Source organism: Bactrocera tryoni, chromosome 5 (assembly GCF_016617805.1).
Source record: "Bactrocera tryoni isolate S06 chromosome 5, CSIRO_BtryS06_freeze2, whole genome shotgun sequence".
In the NCBI taxonomy this organism is placed as follows: Eukaryota; Metazoa; Arthropoda; class Insecta; order Diptera; family Tephritidae; genus Bactrocera; species Bactrocera tryoni.
This window is the reverse complement of record NC_052503.1, coordinates 35,581,840-35,605,091: the sequence shown is the minus strand read 5'-3', so window position 1 is coordinate 35,605,091 and position 23,252 is coordinate 35,581,840. Positions and strand designations below refer to the sequence as shown.

At 35.9% G+C, this 23,252-nt stretch overlaps 1 protein-coding gene across 1 annotated transcript in view; it reads right to left on the bottom strand.

Annotated features, from left to right (window-relative positions):
• Positions 1-995: 995 nt before the first annotated feature.
• LOC120777958 (ecdysone-induced protein 74EF-like) overlaps positions 996-23,252 on the bottom strand; it is a 31,060-nt gene continuing 8,803 nt past the window's right edge. Inside the window, exons 2-5 of the mRNA XM_040109576.1 lie at positions 8,784-9,182; positions 8,419-8,634; positions 3,461-4,261; positions 996-1,873 (exon numbers count right to left, since the gene is read on the bottom strand). Coding sequence (XP_039965510.1) covers positions 3,531-4,261; positions 8,419-8,634; positions 8,784-9,182 — 1,346 coding nt within the window. The 3' untranslated portion in view covers positions 996-1,873; positions 3,461-3,530. The remainder of the gene's footprint in view (positions 1,874-3,460; positions 4,262-8,418; positions 8,635-8,783; positions 9,183-23,252) is intronic.

Sequence of the window (23,252 nt, the reverse complement as noted above, 5' to 3'; positions counted from 1 at the left end):
AATATCACGATTTATCACATTTATCTTGCCAAATTTTTTTTCAGTTATTGACCACATTTTCGTCAAACTTTTTGTATCCTTATTGCTCGTTTCATCAATTTACCGTTAGGTCGCTAATTTTTCCCTATAACACGTTTAACATATTTGTTAAACTCAGCTTCAACTACAACTTCAACTCAATTACAACTTCAACTCAACTACAACTTCAATTTCAATTTCAACTTGTTTATACACAACTTGTCTTTCTTTAAAGATATGTTCACACGTGTCCAATAACTAATTTAATTTGTACTACTGCCATTTGAAACGATTTTGTGAAAAGCGGAAATGAAGTTATGCGCTCTATCTCGGTTTACGTAAACGCTCAAGTCGATCCGAGTAATAGTTTTGGAGATACTGCCTTGAAAAGTTGCGCGCTTGAAGTCAGCTATATAGACACTTAAAACTAGCTCTCGAAACTGTGTTGTCTTTAGTCATTTAAAACTCTCTCGAAGCTGTGTTCTTTTTAGTCACTTGAAGCTCTCTCACCAAACTGTCTTTTCAAAGTCGTTTGTCAAGAATTCTCGCGAACTATTCAATCGATTTTTATAAAAATTTAAAGGTCTTCGTAATATAATTTACAAGGTCTCGAACGAAGAATTTTTCAATTACAACTTAAAAAAAATCGCGAAAATTTTACAAAAAATTTGCATTTTTTTTCTAAAAATGTCTGTTACAGATACAAATTTCACTTTTTTGGTTTTCCTACATGCAATAACCGGCTAGTTTATGGTTTTAAGTAAAATAAATATTTTTCTTTTTACTTTTGATGTTCCTGTAAGAAGTTCAGAGGTCAACGCGGCCACTTTTCCGTGTGCGTCATAATGCCTGACTTTTATTTTGAAAATTTAAAATTATTTTACTTTGAAAATTTCTCAAAAACTTTAAAAATATTAAAATATTTACTTTTTTAAATAAAAAAAATATGAAAATAGTTCGTTTCTTGCGCGAGGAAACGCGAGGAAACCCATGTTACGCCTTAATCAGTGCAACCAAATGTGTTGGTTTGAGAGAAATTCTCAACTCCCAGCTAAGCAGCGTGCATATTGAGAGTAATATGTATTTGTGGTTGTTGTTGTTGCTGTTATTGTTACTGTTCTCTATGTAGAAAATTTAGCAAACTCAAAAAAATCAGTAAAAATCAAGAAAACATTTGTGGGCATAGTATTTGACGGACAGTAAAACTAGTGTTAATAATTTTCAACATTCATGACTTATGTATGTATATTACATAATAATATTACAGTATATTTATGTGTGTGTCCATAATCATTACGAGTTTACTATAAAATAAGCAACAAAAACAAATTAATAGTATTCATATGCTTTAGCTAGACATACATGTACATACAATTTATATATATAATATTTATATAGATTTATACTTAAAGTTGATCCTTGGATCATTTTCATCATTCTCCTTATCATTCTTTAATTTCACTAATCATTAATAACAATTTGAAAATATTACAACATTTTTGTAATCAACATATCTGTTCTTAAACATAAATATATATAATAATTCTTAATAATTTTTGCATCATCATTGTGTATCTAAAATATACAGTTAATTTTTAGCGAGCCTTACACACAATTACAATATAATTCACCATAACTACTATTAACATAAAAAAAGATCTAATAAATACAAATTCTTTACAGTATGCATCCTTGCTTTCCTTAAAAACTGCTGTACGCCGCGTATATTATATAGATTGTGTGTGTGTGTGTGTGTGTAAGCAGAATTGCATTTCCGAAATTTGGCTGCGATTTCGAGCAGGTTTCTACTGTTTGTACATTCCTTGAAATCCATTTGAAAGTGATGTGATGCGTTCTGAAAATACCAAAAACCAAGCTGAGTATATTGATTCCAAAAAATTCAAAAATTCCAAATAATTTCGAAGCAAATCTTGCACTTGCGCAAAAATTCAAAAATTCTTATAACGCAGGTTCGTATATACATACATTAGGGTGTGTCAAAAACACCAAATATTTTTTTTTCTATAAATATCTTTATTCTAACATTTTTACATTTCAATAACATTTTTTTATTCCCAAAAATAGATATAAAACGAAAAAAAAATGTCAAACCAAATATAGGATACTAAAAAACAAACAAAAACCATTAAAAAAAAGCAAAACAAGGAACTAAATGAATTAAAAACAATAAATTAATACTAAATTTATATATTTCACGTACGTGAATAAAAACAAAAAGAAAAAATTAAAAAATAAAAGAAAATTAAAAAATTAAAATTTAAAAACAAATACGGAATACAACAAATAAAACAATTAAAAAAGACAAACAAATACAAAAAAAAATACAATAATAATCCCAAATATTGAGGAAAAAGTTTATTTCAAATACGTGATCAACAAAAAAAAATCAAAAAAAATAATTTTTAATCCCCAAAAATGAAATTAAAATTAAAAAAAAAAATAAACCCAAATGTGGGATACAAAAAACAATATAATAAAAAATCAAACAAAAAAAATATTGTCAGATACTGGAAAAAAATTAATTTCAAATACGTGATTAAAATCATATAAAAACCAAAAAATAAAAATTTGTAGGTCGCAATTCCGAATTAAAAAAATAAACAAAGAAAAGTAAGAAAAACATAATAATCAAAACAAAAACAAAAACAAAAAAATAAAAAAGAAACAAAAACATAATAATCAAAACTGGCAAACAAATAAATTTAACATGCAAAAACCCAAATACTAATTTTTAATCCCAAATGCCGGATAAAAAAATTTAACAAGAAAAGAAAATAAATAAAAAAAACACAAAAAAAAATACAAAAAAGTAATAAAAATGCATGATTAAAAAAAAATAAATAAAAAATAATTATTTCTAATTAATTTAATCCCAAATATGTGATAAAAACCCAACAAAATAAAAATATAAAAAACATTACAAAAATAATTTTTTAATCCCAAATACTGGAAAAAAATTTAATTCCAAATACGTAATTAAAACAATAAAAATAAAATAATAGTAAAAGAACTATAAAAAACACATTTCAATCCCATTTCCGCCTTACAGTTTTCTCTTTTTTATCATCAGATAGGAAAAAATTCAAAGCTCACTTCCAACTACTTAAAAAATTATATCGTTTCATAAATTTTGAAGGAAAAAAAGTATTATAAATCAGAAAAGTCGAGTTTTTGTAGGAAGTTCAAATCTCAATTCAGTTCCCTACTAAGTTTAGTAAACGATATATTTTTTCAAGTATTTGAAGTATAGAAAACTGTAAATCGCAGGACCTTCCCATTGCAATTAAGAGCTCATACTAGAAGAGATTTACGTAGCGTTTTCTAAGCCATTTTTCAGACTACCAAGCAAAAAAGAAAATATTCGTAGGTTTTGACCCACCCTAATACATACAAAGGTAGGTGCGAATATGGCAACACTCACCTTTATGGAATGCACAGCGCTTAAAATGTTTTCTACATATTTTATGTTTATGCGTGCACATCCAATACTTTTACACTCCATTGCAATCGATCTCCACAATATCCTTTGGCACGTCCACGAATTGATACACCAGCCGCTGGCCATCTACTTTCGCCAGTATGCCGCGCTGGTAATAGTACCGTAATGCACGTCCCATTGTCTCGTAATTCATATCCGGTTTGTTTTTATGCATGCCCCATAGTCGCGACACCGCCTTTGAGTCCACCAGCTTAAATACACCCTTCTCACGGTTGGTCCATTTAATAAAGCGTGGACAGTATTCGCGGTCCTGCAGTAGCTTGAGCAGGAATTCCCACAGATATGTTGTGGAGCCTTCGCGGCTGCGTCGCTTTACACCCATTTCGATTTTGGGCTTTCGTGGTTTTTTCACTTTGCGCTGTGGAAAACCACCAAGCTCCAGCATGTACGAGAGATCATAGTTGACATTGGACGTTGTTGGCTGAATCACACTCGATTGATGCAGCACACCGCCAGCCCCGCTCGCTGGGCTATTCGCTAGCGTGGAATGCTGATGATGGTGTAGGTGTTGTTGGTGTGCGTGCAGGGAATGATGTGGCGTTAGACCGGGATTAGCGCGTGGCGGGGAGGGAGTTGTAAAGTAGGGTGACGTGGAGTACGCTGCTGAGTTTGCACTATTCAGAGTGCCGACTGCGCCGCTATTCGGGCCACTGCTGCTACTTACCGACGCATTATTGGATGGACTAGTGCTGCTCCCTAGTGGCATGTAATAACCATCGGGCACTAAAAAAAATAAAGAAAATTTTTTTATATAAGTAGATAGCACAGATATATATTTTTTACATTAAAGGAATGGTTCACTTTGAACACAACCGAGGGTTTTTTAAGTATCTCTCACTCTGGCAATATTTTAAGATTAATAATGTAGGTGTGTGAGTGACCAGAAACGATTTTTTTTACATATGGCTCAAGCAGCTTACGGCTTTCGGTTTTAGACCAAGTATCTCATGGGAGGCCAAAAAACATTCGTTTGAAGGTGAGCTGAAGTGAAAAGGCGAAACATCCCACCCCCCTTTTGAGGACGACCACAACAACCGGCCTGGAATCACCCGTCCCTTAAGTGGGAAGGTCTCGCTGCCCCGCTGGTTGATGGCTTTGTAAAAGTAAAGACTGACATCACCGCCGTCCAAGAAGTTTTGTGGTGGTAGAGAGGCTCCGTCAACGAGTCCCGGCATTCAACCGGTTGGATGAACGTCTAGCCACAATTCGCATCAAAGCGGAGTTCTTCAACATATCGCTGATTTGTGCCCACGCCTGGACGGAAAAGAAGGACGATGTGGCCAAATATGTATTTTATGAGCGCACTTATGAGAGCTACCCCCGACACGATGTCAAAATCATACTTGGCGACTTTAACGCCAATGTGGGCGAAGGAAGTATCTTTGGTACAACGGTCGGTAAATTCAACCTCCATGATGAAACATCCCCAAATGAGTTGAAGCTGATTCACCTCGGAGGCCCGAAATATGGTTGTCTGTAGTACCAGATTCCAGCATATGAAAATTCTTAAGCTACCTAGCTGTATCCGGATCGAAAGCCACCATCCAGATCTATCTTTTTGCGATAGATAGAAGTTACATCTTCAGTGTTTTAAACGTGCGTATGCTTCGAGGTCCTAACAAGGTGAAGTTTTTTAGGGATCGTAAAAATGTGTTCCTCAGTTGGCGCATTTTTAATTTATATTTTTATTTCATTTTCAAATTCTATTGATTATTTGTCGCAATCGGTCAGATCAGACACCTATATCACATAACTCCCATAAAACCGATTATTCAGGTTTTTTAAACTTCACTTTTCAAATCGCTGGCTCGAAGACGTTTTTGACACATAGTCCCTTAGGTAAAGTTGTTAGGAATGAACTTTAGAATATTTCCATATTTTATAAATAAGAAATTTACCCGCTCTAATCTATATTATATTTTTTTGCAAGCATATTCCAGAATTAACTTACACCCCAACAGGAAAAAAGCATAAACAAATCGAAACTAAGGCATATATACAAAATTATTTGGGTTGGTTTGTCAAAGGGAAAGCCAAGATGACTAATCTAAAAATATACGAATATACCTTTCTCGATTTTATACTTCAATAAATATAACAAGGAAAAAAGTTAAAAAATTATACTAAAACGAATTTGAATTCTCAATATAAACATATGTATATAAATTAAGACAAAATAAAAATTCAATAGTCATTCGCAAATAACCAAAAGTGGTCTATGCGTGGTGTATTAGCATACCAACCGAATCTAACTTATATTTTAATATTTCAGAAACTATGGACACTTAAACATATTTTAAGCAAAATTACAAAATTATTACATTCATTTATTTTGCTTAATATAATTTTTAAAACCGCCCTTCTGAACCTTAGAAGCGCACTCACATTCTATCAGCTTTCTCACTTGAACGCAAACATCTCGTACCTACTGTAAGCGTGCCTGTAAACAACTGAATGCGAGCACAAATACTCGTATCTGTGTGTAAGGTATGAACACTTTGGCGAATGTGTAGAATTCAAAGAGATATCTTATTTTTAGGGGGCTAGTCTGGCGCACTCAGTCTCCACTGTTGAACGTCACTTTTGCTCACACCGCGTTTCTCTCATACTCATAGTTTTGGCGCTCACTTTGCAACACTTCGTCTTGCTACGGCGCTGAATGTTTGTAGTTGTGACCTTCAGATTTCGTGCAAAGGCAATGTGTCGATGACCACAAATTCATTCATACATACAAAAATATAAACAACAAATGACGAGTTTAGCGAAATGCATATATAGCCAGTACGCATATGGCAACATACATACATACATACTGACGCAAACGATATACACGAACATGTGTACTTGTACATATTTATGCATTTGATTTTGCGCGGCTATACGAAATACGGTTGGGAGGAGGGTTGTCGACGCGTCAGTGGGAATGCATGCCAGCCAGCGCAGTTAGCGTCGACGCAAGCGCCAAACGCGACAGCGAATGTGGAAATATGCATGCATATGTACATACATACATACATACATATGTATATGTGGTACATACACACATTCGGCTACATGCACAAGTATTTGCTGTAGTATGCAGCGACGTGCCTTTGTGTGTGACGAGGCTAAGAGTGAGAGTTTTTGCAATAACTGGAGAATAGCGGTTAACGCGCGGCACCACATTCGAAAGGGGGGATATATACATGTGTATGTATGTACGTGCTTATGTGTGCATATTAGTGAGCGGTGAGTGAACATAATTTTTGAGTTTGCTTAGGTGTGTGTGCCTTGCTAAATACTATGCAGGCGTTTGGGAAGCTACTTACATTGCAGGGCGAAAATGGAAAATTCGCTCACTCACAATTTTTAAAATTTTGAATGCGAGTTGTGAAAAATTTAAAATAAATATCAATATATTCATAAAGTTGCTTGCTTAACGGCGGCTCTGGCATTTACGCATGCGCTCACTGGATCAGATAAACGAACCATTAAGCAACCCAAAGCTTTGTGGTTAAATTGCTCTGCAATTGTTTACTAGAAAATACCTACAATGTAAACTATTCTCAATCGCGTCATTGAATTTTTTTATACATTGGAACAGAGGACCTTATAGTAAGGGATATATTGGAGTCTTTGTGATTTAGGAGAGCACACAATAGACCTAAGATTGCGGTGCATTCCTCATCTACCTATCCAATCTAATCTAATCTAATCTAATCTAATCTAATCTAATCTAATCTAATCTAATCTAATCTAATCTAATCTAATCTAATCTAATCTAATCTAATCCTTACAGTATTCATGGATCTCGTAACAGAAAGTTTTGAAAAACTTAGTAAGAATTGATCACCAAAAATTTGAGACCAAGCTAACCGACAAGAGAATTGTATTATTCTTGGTTAGGGTGAGTCACCTACCGAATTGAATGGAAGCTTTTCTTTGGAATAAAAATCGATTTTAATTGGTGGATGTGAGGTGGAAATATTTATCATAGCCCATACAACACCATTTAAACTTAGAACAGTCATCAAATATAAAACATTAAGCGGGTATTCTGGTCTAGAAAAAAATCGTTTTTTTCCCAAAGTTTTCATCGATAAAATGTCGATTTTTTAATTCGAAAATTTCATCGATAAAAAAATCGATCTTTTTTATAAAAAGTACAAACTGTTCCAGAATATGTCTACAAGAGGATTTGTCAAAATTCAAATTATTTTCGGTGGTATATGTATGTAGGTATTTTTCTGATCCAAACTGGTTGGTCAGGAATTGAAACTTTAAACGCGTTTTTATGGAAACTGTCTTTACTTTTGTCAAAGCGATACCCATGAATACTCAGGTTCTATTGAATAGATTTACTTGAAATTTGGAGACATTTTGGAGAGTCTTCTGTATAGACTTGTCTGTGTTTGAAACTATCCATATCCGCAACTTTAAATTTTCACTATTTTTTTACAAGATTTTTTTTTCAGGCAGCCTCCATTTCGTAAAACAAAATTGTCCAATTTTTCGGTAGAACCAAACATTGCGACATCATTACAGATTAAAATTTTTTATTTTAATTTGCTATAAGGACTGAAATCGTGAGCAGGATCACGTGCCAATCTTTTGAGACCCCCGCAGCTAATTTCGAAATTTGTATACTTTTTTTGGTTTTTAAATTTTTTGAGTATCTCTCTAATATTAATAAAAATCTAATAAAAACTGGTTAGTAAAAATATTAATTACTCATTTTTCCTAAGACTCAAAAAAATTTGCTGAAATTGGTGCTTCTTGACTAGAATACCTACTTAATTGTTAATTTTATTCGAACTTCAATATTTTCAATACCCTCAAGTTCAGCTTAAGAGTTCTTTTTTTGTGTGTGAATAAAAGTTTTCTAAATTGTATACACTTACTTCCAACACTTCGATTCCATATGTTCCGTAAGGACGCTGAATTTTGATAGAGATTGGGATGTAGAAACGTGCCTGACGGAATATGCGACGCATGCGGATGACAATGGGCCGGTATGCCAAGCCGCGCTTTTATCTCATCACTGCACGGCTGACCACCAGAGCTAGAACTGTCCACATCAGAGACACCACTATCGGCAGGGCTTGGCGGAAAGGAACCTTCGAAATACAATTAATTTGAAATCCAATATTATTTGGTCTTCTATTATCAAGAATTAAAATTTTCAATACAAACAATGAGAGTAGTTAGCAAAAACATTTGGTTTGTTACGAAATTATAAATAATTGTATAAGAGCGTGTTGCCTACCGGTTGTAGCTGATCCATACGTTCTATGATGTGAATTGTGTATCGAGCCACCACTCAGCAGATTGTGTAGCAATGGCCGGTGTGGTATGGCTAGTGGTTGGAGCTGGTTATTTGCACCTGACCCTGAGAGTGGGCCGCCATGCTGTGACAGGCCATTAACAAGCTGTTGCTGTTGAGCTGTCTGCTGGAGGTGTGGTGGAGAAAGTACAACGTTTTGTTCGGCTTTTATGTGTATAACACTTGGAGATCCCGCGTATGTATTGCTCTGTGCTTGCTGATGCGTTGCCTGTTGCTGTTGCTGTTGCAGTTGCTGTTGTTGCTGCTGGTGATGATGATGTTGATGGTGTGTCAACAAAGGACCTGGACTTGTTGATTGCTTTATAACTGGAATTTCAGTATCTGCGAAGAGAAGAAAGAATAATTTATAAAATAAATTGCCAAAGCGTAACAAACATTCTAATTTTACTAGCGATTTTCCCAATAAATAAATAATAAATGAAACATTTATGTATGTATGTGTATGCATATAATCAAATTTTATTCTCAACTACTTTTATAGTAAAACCTATAAATATATATGTATGTATGTGTGCATAAGCAATTAGTTGACAAATCGGTTTCTCAGCTAACCGGTTTGATTGGGAAAAGCGTATGCTCATAGGTGGCAGCAGGTTACTGGGTGGCAAGCGACTGGGCTGCGCCCACCTGCTGTGGTCACGGGAGTTTCCCGCCTTGAGAATTTGCTGAAGTTAGGTGGAAATATAAATTGCAGGTTTACACATCACGGAAACATGTAATAAGATTATATCAGCAGTTCCATAGAAACTCAAGAATTCCAAGCATTTATAAGCGTTACGTGTACGTATGTTCGTTAGGGCGTTTGTTATTTCCCAAGCTGATTTCAAGCTGATTTTTCTTCAAATTGTTACAGAATTTTCCGCTGTACAAAAAAGGTTTACATAACTTTAGCTGCCTATAACTTTTGTAGGAATATTTTTATGAAAAATGTCACATGTTTTTAGAGCGGAAAATTTTGTATTAAAATAAACTTTTTCTAAATTATCGTTTATTTGCTTTTGAGATAATTTTTTTTTTTGCAAAGGATCAAACATCAAAAAACTTATATTAAATATTGGGTAGTCGAAAAAGTCTTTTCGTATTTTGTCAATAGATGTCGTTGCAGTCGTATATCTACAGTGCTATCAATTTCATTGTGTCATACCATATAGTGTTGGAAAGGTAAAAAGCTTCATTTAACCAAAACAAAAATTAAAATTAGGGGAAGTTGAAAAAGAGTTACAGCTGTTCAAAAATGAGTAAAAATAATGAAGAAATTCGCTATATTTTGAGTTTTTTGTATAAAAAAGAGAGGAATGCCACGCAAGCCCAAAGAAATTTGTGAAGTTTATGGAGACGATGCTGTATAAGTTCGTGTAGCACAACAATGGTTCGCTCACTTCGGTTCTGAAAATTACGAAATTTCGATTTACGCTGATGGAATAATGTCTCTAGCGGTAAAATGGCAAAAAGCGATCGACCAATATGTTATATGTATATTTGTTTATTTACTAGTATAAATATAAAAACAATAAGTTGAAGTTTGATTAGAAATATGAAAAGAGCTTATTTACGCTTATTTACGTTGGATCCTCTTCTTCCGTTTTCTTGGATATTAACCCATGTGAAAATTCTTCAAAATATCTCGTCAAAGTTGTCTATACAAGAACTTGATTCCGTTCGTTCAGTTTTTATGACAGCTTTATGCTATAGTGGTTCGACACAACAGTTTCTTCGAAATTTTTACCGCTACTTTGGACAAAAAATTTGAACCGGATTTCAGCATTTTTCTCAAATAAAAAGTTTTCCATACAATGTTAACTCGGCTATAATCGCGTTAGCGGTGTCTACGCCAGTAAAGAAGAAGAAGCTATGCTATAGTGGTCCGATATTAGCCGTTTCGACAAATAAGTAACTTTTGGGGAGGAAAGAACGTTTGCGAAATTTCAGATAGCTATGACAAAAACTGTGGGCATACATACATATGTATGTTCAGACAGATGGACGGACGGACATGTCTAAATCGACGCCACTCCTGATCATTTATAAATATATGTTACAAGGTCTCCTATATTTCCTACGGAGAGTTATAAACTTCGTTACAAACTTAGTATAATAATAAAAAAACCACCTGATAAATAACGGACACCCTAATGCTTGTACATACATACATACATATGTATATTGGTTTTGCTATATCTTGCATGTGACAAGGTGACAAAGGTAGCAACATTTGCAACACTAAACAATTTGGCTGCATATTGTATGTAGCAAACTTTGCCCAATATGAAACCCATTTCCGTTTCCGTTCATAATTTATATCAAAGTGCAGTTAAAGTTGGCCCAACTAGCTAGTGTCCGGTCAAGAAACTGCTAAGCCTCGTCATCGCCATCGCCAACGTTCACAATGAACATTTCAAAACTATGTACGCTCGGCCAAGCTAAGAGGCGCGTCGAAGCGAACAGCAAACAGCAAACAAAAACAATGTGCGCGCCTTCGCTGCGACCAACGAGTCCACAGTGACATTGACCCGGTTTGCTAGCAGCCAGCCAACAGCTCAGCAACTAGCCAAACAACTGTCAACTGGGACTAAATTAGTAATAATGAAAATATTTATTTTTCCCAAGTCAGTACAAACCAACAACAAAAAACAAAACTGCACGCCAACAACAACGACACCCAAGCATACTTGTACACAGCATAGTGGCATGACGCGGACACCACTTTTTAAATTAATTGTAAATATGCAAGCGACGAAGAAAGCAAAAGCGAACTGCGAACAGTGAAATGAAAATGAAATCGAAATCGCAGCAAAAGGCAGAAAAAAAATTATAGAAAATGAGAAAATGCACAAGCAAAAGTGACGGCGGGGTGCGGTGTGCGGGGTACGGTATTGCATGCAATTTATCACGGCTGTGAAACGGGTTTCGTGAGCGTGGTCGTCGCTCGCCACTTTGCTTTCCCCAGTAGTGTCACAAAAAACAAAAAGAGAAAAAAAAACAAACACAAAAACCTCACAGCAAATACCATTGCACCAGCGGCAAAGCAATGACTGCCAGCAATTATCATCTCCACCAAAGCGTCGGCGCATTGAAGTGCAGCGAAGAAAATGAAAGTAAAAGTGCATTTTCACTATTTTCTATTGCCAGATGCTGTGATTTGGTATTAGTTGGACGCTTGAACACTTAAATGCTCGACTCACTAACGCTGCCACTGCACTTCGCTGCGGTGCAAACACGCTCAAATAGGCGCATACACATTGGACTCAAACGAAACGTAGCGCCGCAAGCGATGCACAGTGGTACAGTGATGCAAAGCGCGAGATTAAATTTTATTAGCAAGTATACGAATGGAAGACGAAAAATGGCTCAATAATGGTTTGAGAATATAGATACTATTTCGAATAAACATAGACTTTGTTCACACGAGGACTCTTTCTGTCGGCCAAACCGGTTTTTATAGGCTAGAGAACGACAAGTAAAGATGAAATTGCAATAACCATCGTTTTAAATGAATATCAACATTAAGAATTAGATGATGCGATATAAAAGAAAATGCAGAGAAATTTTTGACTCAAAATGGTCGGACTCTTGTGACTTAAGGACTAAAAGAGACAAACTACCGGCCGATAAAATTTTTAGCTTTACCGCATGAATGCCTATTGAACAATACCCAGTAAGGTACGATACGATGGCGAAGCTTTGAGAAGTGCAAGTAGTTCAGTAGATCTCTGACGTTCTACTCTAGGCCAAAAGCATGTTGCAGTCGCACAGTAGCGGGTCGTTGACCAGGGCTTGCTAGTCCTACACGAGTTCCATTGGTCCAGTGCTAGAACGCAAGTTGCGAAATCCAACTCGATCTCATTTTGATGTGATCGGGGTCAAAATGCCCTCTTTATCGGCTTATCGGCTTTGCAGTTACAAGCGATTCCGCTGTGATCGGGCACAAAAACAAGACTGAACGTGTAGTAGATTTATGCTATTTCTAGTGATGACAAATACTGCTTTACAACTTTACTTCCTGAAAGAGCCTGCGCATTTCATAGCAGTACGTCTACTTCCACCTTTATAGCTTCCTCAAACTAATATTTACGGAGAGCTCCTTAAAGAAAACGCCCCCTTCAACCTTGCCTCCTAGTTTCGACCCATACGTGAAGAAGCTAACTCCAACGATACCTTTCCATGCACGTATCTCTTGTAAGTATGTGAACATAGAAAAATCCGCCTGAGACGCAGTGATACAAGTTTTCAGGAATGCAGTTGAAGGAGGAGAATTCGGCTTTTCCTTCTTCGGATAACTTCATTAACCCAGCTTCCCAAAGCCTTAGAGCGTACTTCGCAGCAATGCTACTGTAGAGCACCGGCGATGCCATTGAGAGCCGCTCAAGTTTCTTAATGACTTCGAGCTCCCTCTAGAAGATGCATATATCATGGCACTTTACACATCTAAATAGTTTCCAATATGTGCCTCTAAGTCACGAAGCTGTTATTTTTTTATATAAAAGTTCTAATTACTCCACTGTTGCAACGCTCGGTTTAGAGCGAATTCATGAAAGTGCAAGCGAACTTCGCACGGAGGAAATGGTTGAGTGTAGGCAGGCAGCTCTTCCTTCAACTGCAATAAACCTGTGTGGCAGCACTGCCAGCCGAGGCGGCGGCGTTTACATTCATGCAACTGGTTAAATAGTGAATATTCGCTGCAACAGCGATCAGCAGCTTTGAGTGCTGCGCCTATGGCGAGAGCGTGTGCCTACCGAAGTGCCTGTGTCACTTATTTGAATGACTGCGATGCATCGCGCTTATATGTATGTATATACATACATATGCAATTTCGCTGCACTGCAGTCGCACATATACACCCACCAACCTATTGCAATTGAGAGACGCAGCGCACCAACACTAGCCGACAAGTGCGTGGAAGCAATGTAATATATTCTTATATATGTATATTTTTATTTTCATATTTATGCATGTACATACATACATATGTATGTGTATATGTACATCAAATCGTTAATAAGAAAATATGCCCGAGTGCAGCACACACTTCTGCATATAATCCATATACTTACATCGACTTACACAAATGTACTTATTCACATGTACACACACATACACACACGCATGCATGTAAATGCCCAGCAATGTGCATACGACGAACGTGTGGCCGCGAGAGAGGAAGAGAAATCAGGTCAAGGCTTGTCGGCATAGTAGTCGTCGTTCACAATTTATGCTTTGTTGGCTGCATTATTGCATGTTGTTATTTTGCTTTTTGCAATCGCTACGCTGCCGCCGCCGCTGTGCGTTTACATACACTGGCTTTTATTGCTACTATTGTAGCTATTGTTGTTGTCCGCTTTATACCAACGCTTGTTTTTAGTGTGTGTGTGTGTGTGTTCGGTATATGTAAGTTGCGCTGGGTTGCTTCATAGTTGCTGTGTAGCCATTCTTTGACTTCTCTTGACTAACAAACACGCAAGAGCGCGCCATGTATTTGGCTGTGAGTGTTTGTTGCCGCCTCACTTGAGCTATAAACTGCCATAAAGCCGTATACCATTGCTCTTTACGTTTTGGCGGTGCGGGTGGATTTGTATGTTTTGCAAACGTTATGTACATACATATGTAAGCATGTATTTATGTACAGAAATTTGTAGGCAATGCTTGATTGCAGTAACAATAACAATACACATTCGATAGCGCCTGCGGTTGTGAATACGGTAAAAGGCGTCACGGCCAATAGTTGGCAACTTCTCTAAAGTGAAACGACTAAAAGGTCAAAGAAATGAAAATGTCGCTTTTCTTTCTACCAGAAAACGCACCTTCTTATCAATACAAATTAAGTCCTTAAATAGAAATGTATTACATTATTATGGCGGTTTGATTTGCCGAGAGATAAAAAAACGGAAAATCGGATATGCGGGCAATATTCTACAAATCATTCTGAACAACTTTGACTCTGAACATATATCCTCGAGAAAAGCTGGATGTAATGGAAAGCTGTCAGCAGCTCTAATTATGACAAGATTGAGACATTTACAACAGATTAGGCGTCAGTCAGTCCGTACAATAGAGGAGACTTAAATGTCCTCTTCTCTTCCATAAAGTAATACTTTGTCCAATGGTTCCGTGGAAGAGACATGAGATGCGGGTAGGTTTAGTTTAGCGAGTTAAAGTCTCCACTCCACCTTCCAATGCTTCCTCCTACTATAAAAAACAAAAACAAAAACAAAAAAAAAACTTTGCCTAAAATTATAATAATAATAAATAAGGGTTTATGAAACAGCGATTATTAATTCGTAATTTAGCTTTTAAGGATCAAAAATATATCTTCGTCAGTTTTTGAGAGATGAAATTTAATATAACCGATTGTTCATATATTAATTAAAATAAGGAAAAATAATATTGGGTAGTCGAAAAGGTCTTTTCGTATTACAAATCAATCTTCAACTTATTCTTTTTATATTTTTACTAATAAATAAATAAACAAATATGTACCATTTTGGTCGATCACATTTTGCAATATTTCTGCTAGAGACATTATTGCATCTGTGTAAAACTTTCATCTGTGTAAATCGAAACTTTGAAATTTTCAGAAGGGAGCGAACCATTGTTGTGCTACACGAGCTGATACAGCACCGTCTTCGTAAACTTCACAAATTTCATTGGTGGCATTCTTCCCTTTTTTATACAAAAATTTCAAAATATGTGACCTGGTCTACAGAAAGGGGGCTTAGGTGTCAAAAAAAGGAGAACATTTAATGAGATAACGAGAAACTGACGATTATTTTTAACAGCTTTTCCCAGAAAACTAGTTTTCGCACTTTAGCTACCTTTTCGTAGACCAGGTCACATATAGCGATTTTCTTCATTATTTTCACTCATTTTTGAACTGCTGTTAAATTTTTCAACGTCTCCGAAATTAATTTTTAAATTAAGCTTAAAATCTCACCTTTCCAACACTACATATATAGTATGACACAATGGGATTGGTAGCACTGGAGATATACGACTGCAACAACATCTATTGATAAAATACGAAAAGACTTTTTCGACTACCATTTTATTAAATAATTTAAATAAAACAAGTACGTTGCCTTTGGGACTTTAGAAGCTAAGTTTACACCAAATTTCGTGAAATAAAGAATTCTTCGTACAAGTTCAAAATATAAAACCCAGAAACTTGTTTATTTGAATTTTTCACATAAATTTTGAGGTTATGTGAAAAAGGTGTTCAGACAAGAGTTGCAGGTTTTTTCATTACCTTCAACTCGTAGTTTGCGGGAAAACGATATAAATCTAAATTTTATAATAAATTTTCATCCTGAAAAATTTAAGCGATTCCTTCCCCCTTCATCGTCCCGATCTCAGATCGACCGTAAACTAGTTTAACTTTCATTTTTGTAATTTTAATTTTAATTTTAATTTATTTCTTTCTCCAATTTCAGCAAAATATAATTTTTTTCACTTTTTTCATTTTCAAAAGTTGGCCTAATACGTATAGTCAGGAATCAAATTGTATTACAAAGAACTAGCCTCTTGGAATATGTCAAAATTTGTCGCTCAAAATTTTTAATTAAACTATGTACATATGTCAAAATGCCGTTAGTCTGCGACATTCTCGATGTTTGACGACGTTCGTTAAGACATTTGATTGTCATAGTTGTTTATTGCCTGTGGCCGGATGAGCCCTTCAAAAGAGACAACAAGTAATAAATGAAATGAAGCAAGCGAAATGAGTGTTTCAAATTTTCGAGGTATACGTGCGCGTACACATTGTTGAAGCAAATAATCGTAATACACGAGACAAAATGACGACAACTCATGGAGCATGCCATACACACATATTTACATACAAAGTAAATAGTAAACGGAGCGTTTACTTGTTGCGGAAATGCTTATTGCTCATACAAGTACGCAGCCTGCTAGCAGTACGCCAATAGTGGCACTATAACCCACTTGGCTTGTACTGTGACCTTTAAATGTTTTCGCCAAATTGCTATTGAGGAGCACAAAAATTCTCAGCGTTGCGGTGGCACACCCACTTTTTCGTGTATCTAACTGTTTAAGCCACGCTCTGTCTATTATTGCCAATATGGCCCATTTCGGCTACTACAAGCCGAACTCTCCTACCTGTTTCGTGGCTTCCTTATCTGATGTTAATGGAGTGTCTTTGTTTTGTTATTTTGTTTATTATTGCTGTTGGTTGGTATTGCAAGTGTTGTTTTTGCAGACTTTGTTTTTTTTTCTGTATTGTATATTTTGCGGGCGTTTATTTTCGCGGCATGAGTTGCCGTTACCCCTAACTTGGGTCTTAAATTTTGTTGTGCTCAACGCGCTTGATTCGGTTACATCACATTTTGGATAGTAGGTCAATGAATAAAAAACCAGCAACGGTAAAAGCAAAAAATCAACGCCGAAACTTACAACAACCACAGCGGCGGAAGGTAGAGTAACGCAAAAAGAAAACTGTAAAACCTGAATAAGTATTTGTAATATTTTACATGTGCATGGTACATACATATAAACATTTTTGTTTCACTTGAAGCAATTACACGTGCGCAACCGACTGACTGGTTTATTTACAAGTAAATACAAGTTAATGTTAAATACTTAAGTATACGCAGGGTCGTATGCATGTTCCGTCATACATACTGTTTCTCCGTAGTAGTCGAATATGTCTGCATTACGAACGTCTGGTGGGTTCAAAAGGAAATAAAATATTAATCGTATATTTCCGTGTTATAGAAATTATCAGCCATCCGGCGATTAGCCATATATATGTACATATTAGCTTTTTCTTTTTAGAATTTTAGTTTAAGCTCGTCACTTATATCCATATATGAATCACAACTCAAGCTCTGAACATATAACTGCTCATTTTGGATGTGTAAAGTGATTCCCAAATCGACAGCCACTTAACTGAAACGGGCTAATAGATTGCTCATCAAGTCGCAGCGCAGAGACTCTTTATAACTCTGTTCAACTCAAGTGAAATGAACCCAATTAAAAATCTGGAAATTAGTGTTTAGGTTAGGTTAGTCTGTTAGACCAATGAGCCACGCATAGACCAGTTGTGTTGCTTTGGGATACCAAATGGAATTCAGTTACTAGGTCCATGAGGAGTAGTCATTCTTTAGGATGCCTACGTTTGACTTTGTGACCTCACTATCGATACCTTCTCCAGTGTATCATACCGTGGGGACTCCAGATGCTTACAGCGTATTCTTGCCAATACGAAACAAGTGCATAAAAGATGCTCCATTCTTTCCATGGTGCCTTGCTTTAGACATTTCCTGAGGTCTTCTCGATCAGTCAGCCTCATTCCTCGACCGCGTGTTGCCACCAGGCAGTGACCAGTAATTATTCCAACCAGATTACTACAGTTTTTTCTATCGCGTGCCAATAGCAACTTCTAGTCCTTCCGATCTACCATTTTGCACATGACTTTTGCAGTTTTGCTCCCGAGAAAAGAATGGAGTTTGGCCGTTTGTCGGCAATAACACGCCGAATATTAGCTTCAAAGGCGTCAATCTTCTCGGATTTATCTACCGTGACAAGCGGCTTCACATAACTCCATAAAACTAGTTCCGCGGTGTTAAATCGCTCAATCTTGGAGGTCACTCCAAAATTTTCCTTCAATAAATTGTTCGTTTCATTGGCTGTATGGCATATAACGCTGTCTTGTTGGAACCAAAGCTCTTTCATATCAACATTCTCCAATTCAGGCGCGAAAAAGTCATTAACCATGGCTCTATACTGTTCTCCATCGTCTGTAATATATTGAAGAAATATGGCCCCATGATACCCTTAGGCACTACAAACAGTGACTTTTTGGAGTATGTAGCGTCTCAACAATGGCTTGTGTATTATACATAATTATTCTCATTTAACCAAAAGTGAGTTTCAGCGCTGAATAAAATTTTCTTGTGAAAATCGGGATCGGTTTCGGCCGTCTCGTTTTGAGCAAATTCACCGATTGTGTGACGCGCTTGATGTTCGTTCGGCTTTAACTCTTGCATGAGTTTGATTTTCAACTAGACTTTAAACTCTGCATATCTCCAAAGGAAAAAGTCTAACGGTGTGATATCACGCGATCTTAGTGGCGAATCGACTGGTCCAAAACGCCTTGTCACCGAAGTGTTCTTTCAATAAATCCAATGATTAATGATTAATGCGATATGTGTCGTCTTGTTGAAACTAAATGTTGCCGAGATCACGAGTTTCAATTTCAGGTATCAAATAGTCGGTTATTATAGCGCGATAACGGTCGGCATTGAAGGTTACGTTCTCACCGTCATCATTTTTGAAGAAATATGGAGCGATAAATTTCACCGAACCACAAACCATACCAAACCGTTGTTTTTTATGAATGAAATGGCACCTCTCTCTCTCTCTCTTTAGGATGCTTTTCGTCTTAAATGCGACAATTTTGCTTGTTCACATACCCATTGCGCCAGAAATTGGTCTCATCGCTGAACAAAACTTGTCTCGCAAACGGCGGATCTATTTAGAACTTTTCCAGAGCCCATAGAACAAAGCGATGTCGCTTGAGAAGGTCGTGCGGCATCAGTTCTTTCATAAACTGTATTTTCTACGCTTTCAATTTAAGATCTCGACGGAAAATGCGCCAAGTCGTTCCATATGTCCGTCTCATTCATCATTGCAAAGTTGAACAGTCATTATATTTAGTTCTATTTATATTTTTCACAAAATCGCGGGTGTATATAATGTTCGTTTGTAGTTCTATTTCCGCGTTATGTCCGTATCCAATTATTTGGCACTAGGTTGGTTCATTATTTGCATTCCCTTATGTGTTTCAGAATACTTTCTACCTTCGTATATGTACATACTTACATATATGTATGTATGTAAGTTCATAGACAGATGTTAGGCAATAAGATGTACGTGCAGGTGTGTACATCTACATACATCTACATACATATGTATGTCGCATGTATTAACCTAAGTATGCAGTGTTTAATAAATTTGTGCGCCTCAAAAATTGTTATTCCCTCTTATTGGTACTTAACTAAAAATAATTCACTCATAATATACACGAGTTCTGTGTTCAAAGCAGCAAAATGTATACATACATGTATATACCAACATACATACATACATATGTATGTACATACATATGGAAAAATATTAAAATTTCTTCGCGCAAACAAGGAAAAAAAGGGAACACAACAAACAGGAACAGCAGCAAATTCAGAAGTCATGTATGTGGGCGCACGTAGGCTTGTATATTCACATAAGTACATACATACGTGCTTGTGTTTAATGGTCCCCAGGGTGGTGGGAAGAGAAACTGCTGCATTGTTTGTATTCTGCCAGCTATTCCATCAATTAGCTGTTGAACCAAACAGATAGACAGACAATTTCGGCCACATTCATATCTGTGCGTGTGAATGTGTTTGTTGTTTGTTTGGTGGGAGTTCGGCTTTGGCGTAAAACTGCCGTCATATTTGCTCTGGCTGAAATACAGTTCCTGTTCTTTGAAGAGCCACTGACTTGCCATATAACATTGTATATGTGAGCACTGGCTTCCAATTGTCTTCATACGTACTCCCATATACGTTACGCATACACACGTACATATGTAGCTAGGTATGTATGGTGGCTTTGTGTGACGAAAGAGCGCCATCGTCAATAAAATGAATTTTTTGTTGGATTCTTCGATAAGTCGTCGGTGTTGGCGGCGGCAGCGGAGCCAACGCAGCTTGGTTGATGTTGCTGTTGCTTAATCGTTGCTTTTGTTGTTCCGTTCGGTTGCCAGCGCGAGTGTGAATGCGCGTATTTTGGAAATTTAGTCTCAAGTTCAAGGTCTTTCGGATAATATAACTACGTACATACAAATGTACATATGTATGTACAGGCATGTGGACAGAGAGTTTCTTTTTGCATTCCTTTTTTTGGAATTTTTTGTTAATTATTGTTGTTATTGCCACTTTTTGATGATACCACGGCTGATTACGTTTTATTATATTCTGAATTGTATATACATACCTACATGTAGGTATACATATACTGTTGTGTGTTCGAAGAACTCTGAGAGGCGTTCACGGAGATTTGGAGAAATTTCACTCTCATTTATACGTTTTCTTTGCTCAACGCCTACTTGATGGATTAGTCAAGCCGTGTGCATTATTATATGGTATATGCATATGTATAAACAGTTGTTCGTGTCTTCCGGATAAATGTCTTCTTTAAATGATTCTTTGTCTACAAAAATGTTATTTATGTGTTCATACACAATTTTTTTAATTTTTTTTTGTATAGTTGCTCTTAGAGTGTGCAACATCACTTAAGGAATGAAAGTCTCACTGAAATTTAATCATTCTCAAAGTGATATTTTTAATACTTCTCAAATAGCGGTTATTATTTGTTACTTGCATGTATGTACATATGTATGTATTAAATTGTTGCAAAAAAATTTTTTTCAGGTTTTAATGGCGATTAGCATTGTTTTTGTCAATATTTGTTAATGCGATTTGCCGAATATTCCTGCGCAAAAAGTCGTGTTTGGTGTTGAAACAGTTACAGGAGATAAAATCTTACTTCGTTAACCGGGTTTATTTCAGGTAAGCAACATATGCACCATATATGCATAAACGTATGTATATAGGTATGTACATACATACATATATTTTTATAATAAAGAATTGCTGCTGTGCTCTTGCGCTAAAATAAACTAATTCGAAGTAATAATTTAAAGAGAGCAAGTTACTTATATTGAATATATGTATACATACATATGTATTATAGACCTTAGGTCGCGGTGTAAACCTCATTTATTATCTATCTACTTATGTCGAAAAAAATATTATAATTTATGGTTGAAAAAAATCAGTTTACCTTATTATTTTCATAAATTGTATTTATGTATACATACATATATGTACATATAAACATACAAGGTGTGTTTTAAAATAAACAGGACTTTTTGAATCTAGCGCCCCCTGATGGCGCCATCTATATGTCGACTGGTGTGTTAGAATCTTTATCGATTATCCAGTGAGAATTTCATGACATTTCATCGATTGGAAGGGAAATTATAGAGTTTAAGTGTCAGTATATTTGTGTTATCGGTGCGAAAATGAGCTTCGAACAAAGAGCCAACATTAAATTTTATTTTAAAATTGGTAAAACTTTTACCAAAACGTTTCACGAGTGGTTTCAACGTTTTCAAAGTGGTTGTGAGGACATAAAAGACGTTCAACCTGTGGGCCAATCAAATCCGTGATCAACGGAAATTCCATCGAAACTGTACATGAATTCATCAAAAATCAGCCGAAATCATCATTGAAAATCATGGAAATGGAATTGAACATCTCCAAAACATCGATTTATCGCATTTTGACCGAACATTTGGGCTTACGAAAGGTGTGTGCACGGTTTGTTCCGCACAAATTGACTGACGACCAAAAAATGCTCGGATCCAACATTCGAAGGATATCATTAAAGAGGTTTATTTGACCAAAAATCACATTTTATCCATTAACCACTCTCCGTATTCACCTTATATGGCACCGTGCGACTTCTTCCTTTTGCATTTGCCCATGAAAGGAAAGAGTTATGCAGACGTAGAGGCAATTCAAAAGGCATACTGGCGGCCATACCGGCCAACGAGCTAAATAAAACACTCGCTCGACATGCTTTTGGACCGTGCAAAAAGCTGTATTGAAGCGGAAGGAGACTATTTTGAATAAAATAAATTAATTTTGCCAAAAAAACCATTTGTTCTGTTTTTTTTTTTTTTTGTTTTATTTTTTAGAGTCCTGTTTACTTTGGAAAGCACCTCGCATATTAAGATGGGCAAAACGAGTTTCTTCCAGGAATATTTTCCACTTTTTTTGTTAATATCTTTTAAACGATTCGTTTTACGAAAAAATCATAAGAGATTTTTAGTAGAGCATTCAATTTTTTTCAAAATCTATGAAACAAGAAATTTTTTCAAGTAGTTGGAAGCGAGAAAAAAATTGAAAACTGTAAGGTGGGGCACTTTCCCGTTAGAATTAAAAGGCGTCTAAGAACCTATTTTTCTGAGTACCAAGTGGGATAAAAATATTAAATTTTTTCTGACCCACTCTAATATCTTATACAAAATACTTGAAATGCTAAATTAATTTTTTTTATTTTGCAACCCCGAAAATGTTAATGTATTAAGTCTTATCAAAATAAGTTTTTTCCAAATAACAGATTAATAAATATAGACAAAAAATTATGTCAAATTCCGAAATGAAAATAGTAGTACCGAAAACAATTTTTGAACTTGTGAAACAATAATGTTTAATCCGAATGAAAAAACTAGGAACGAAAACAATTTTTTAACTTGTAGACAAATATTGTCTAATCCTACTTTTAATTTTAATTTGTCAAAAAAAAAGTTTAATCTCATTTTATTCTAAT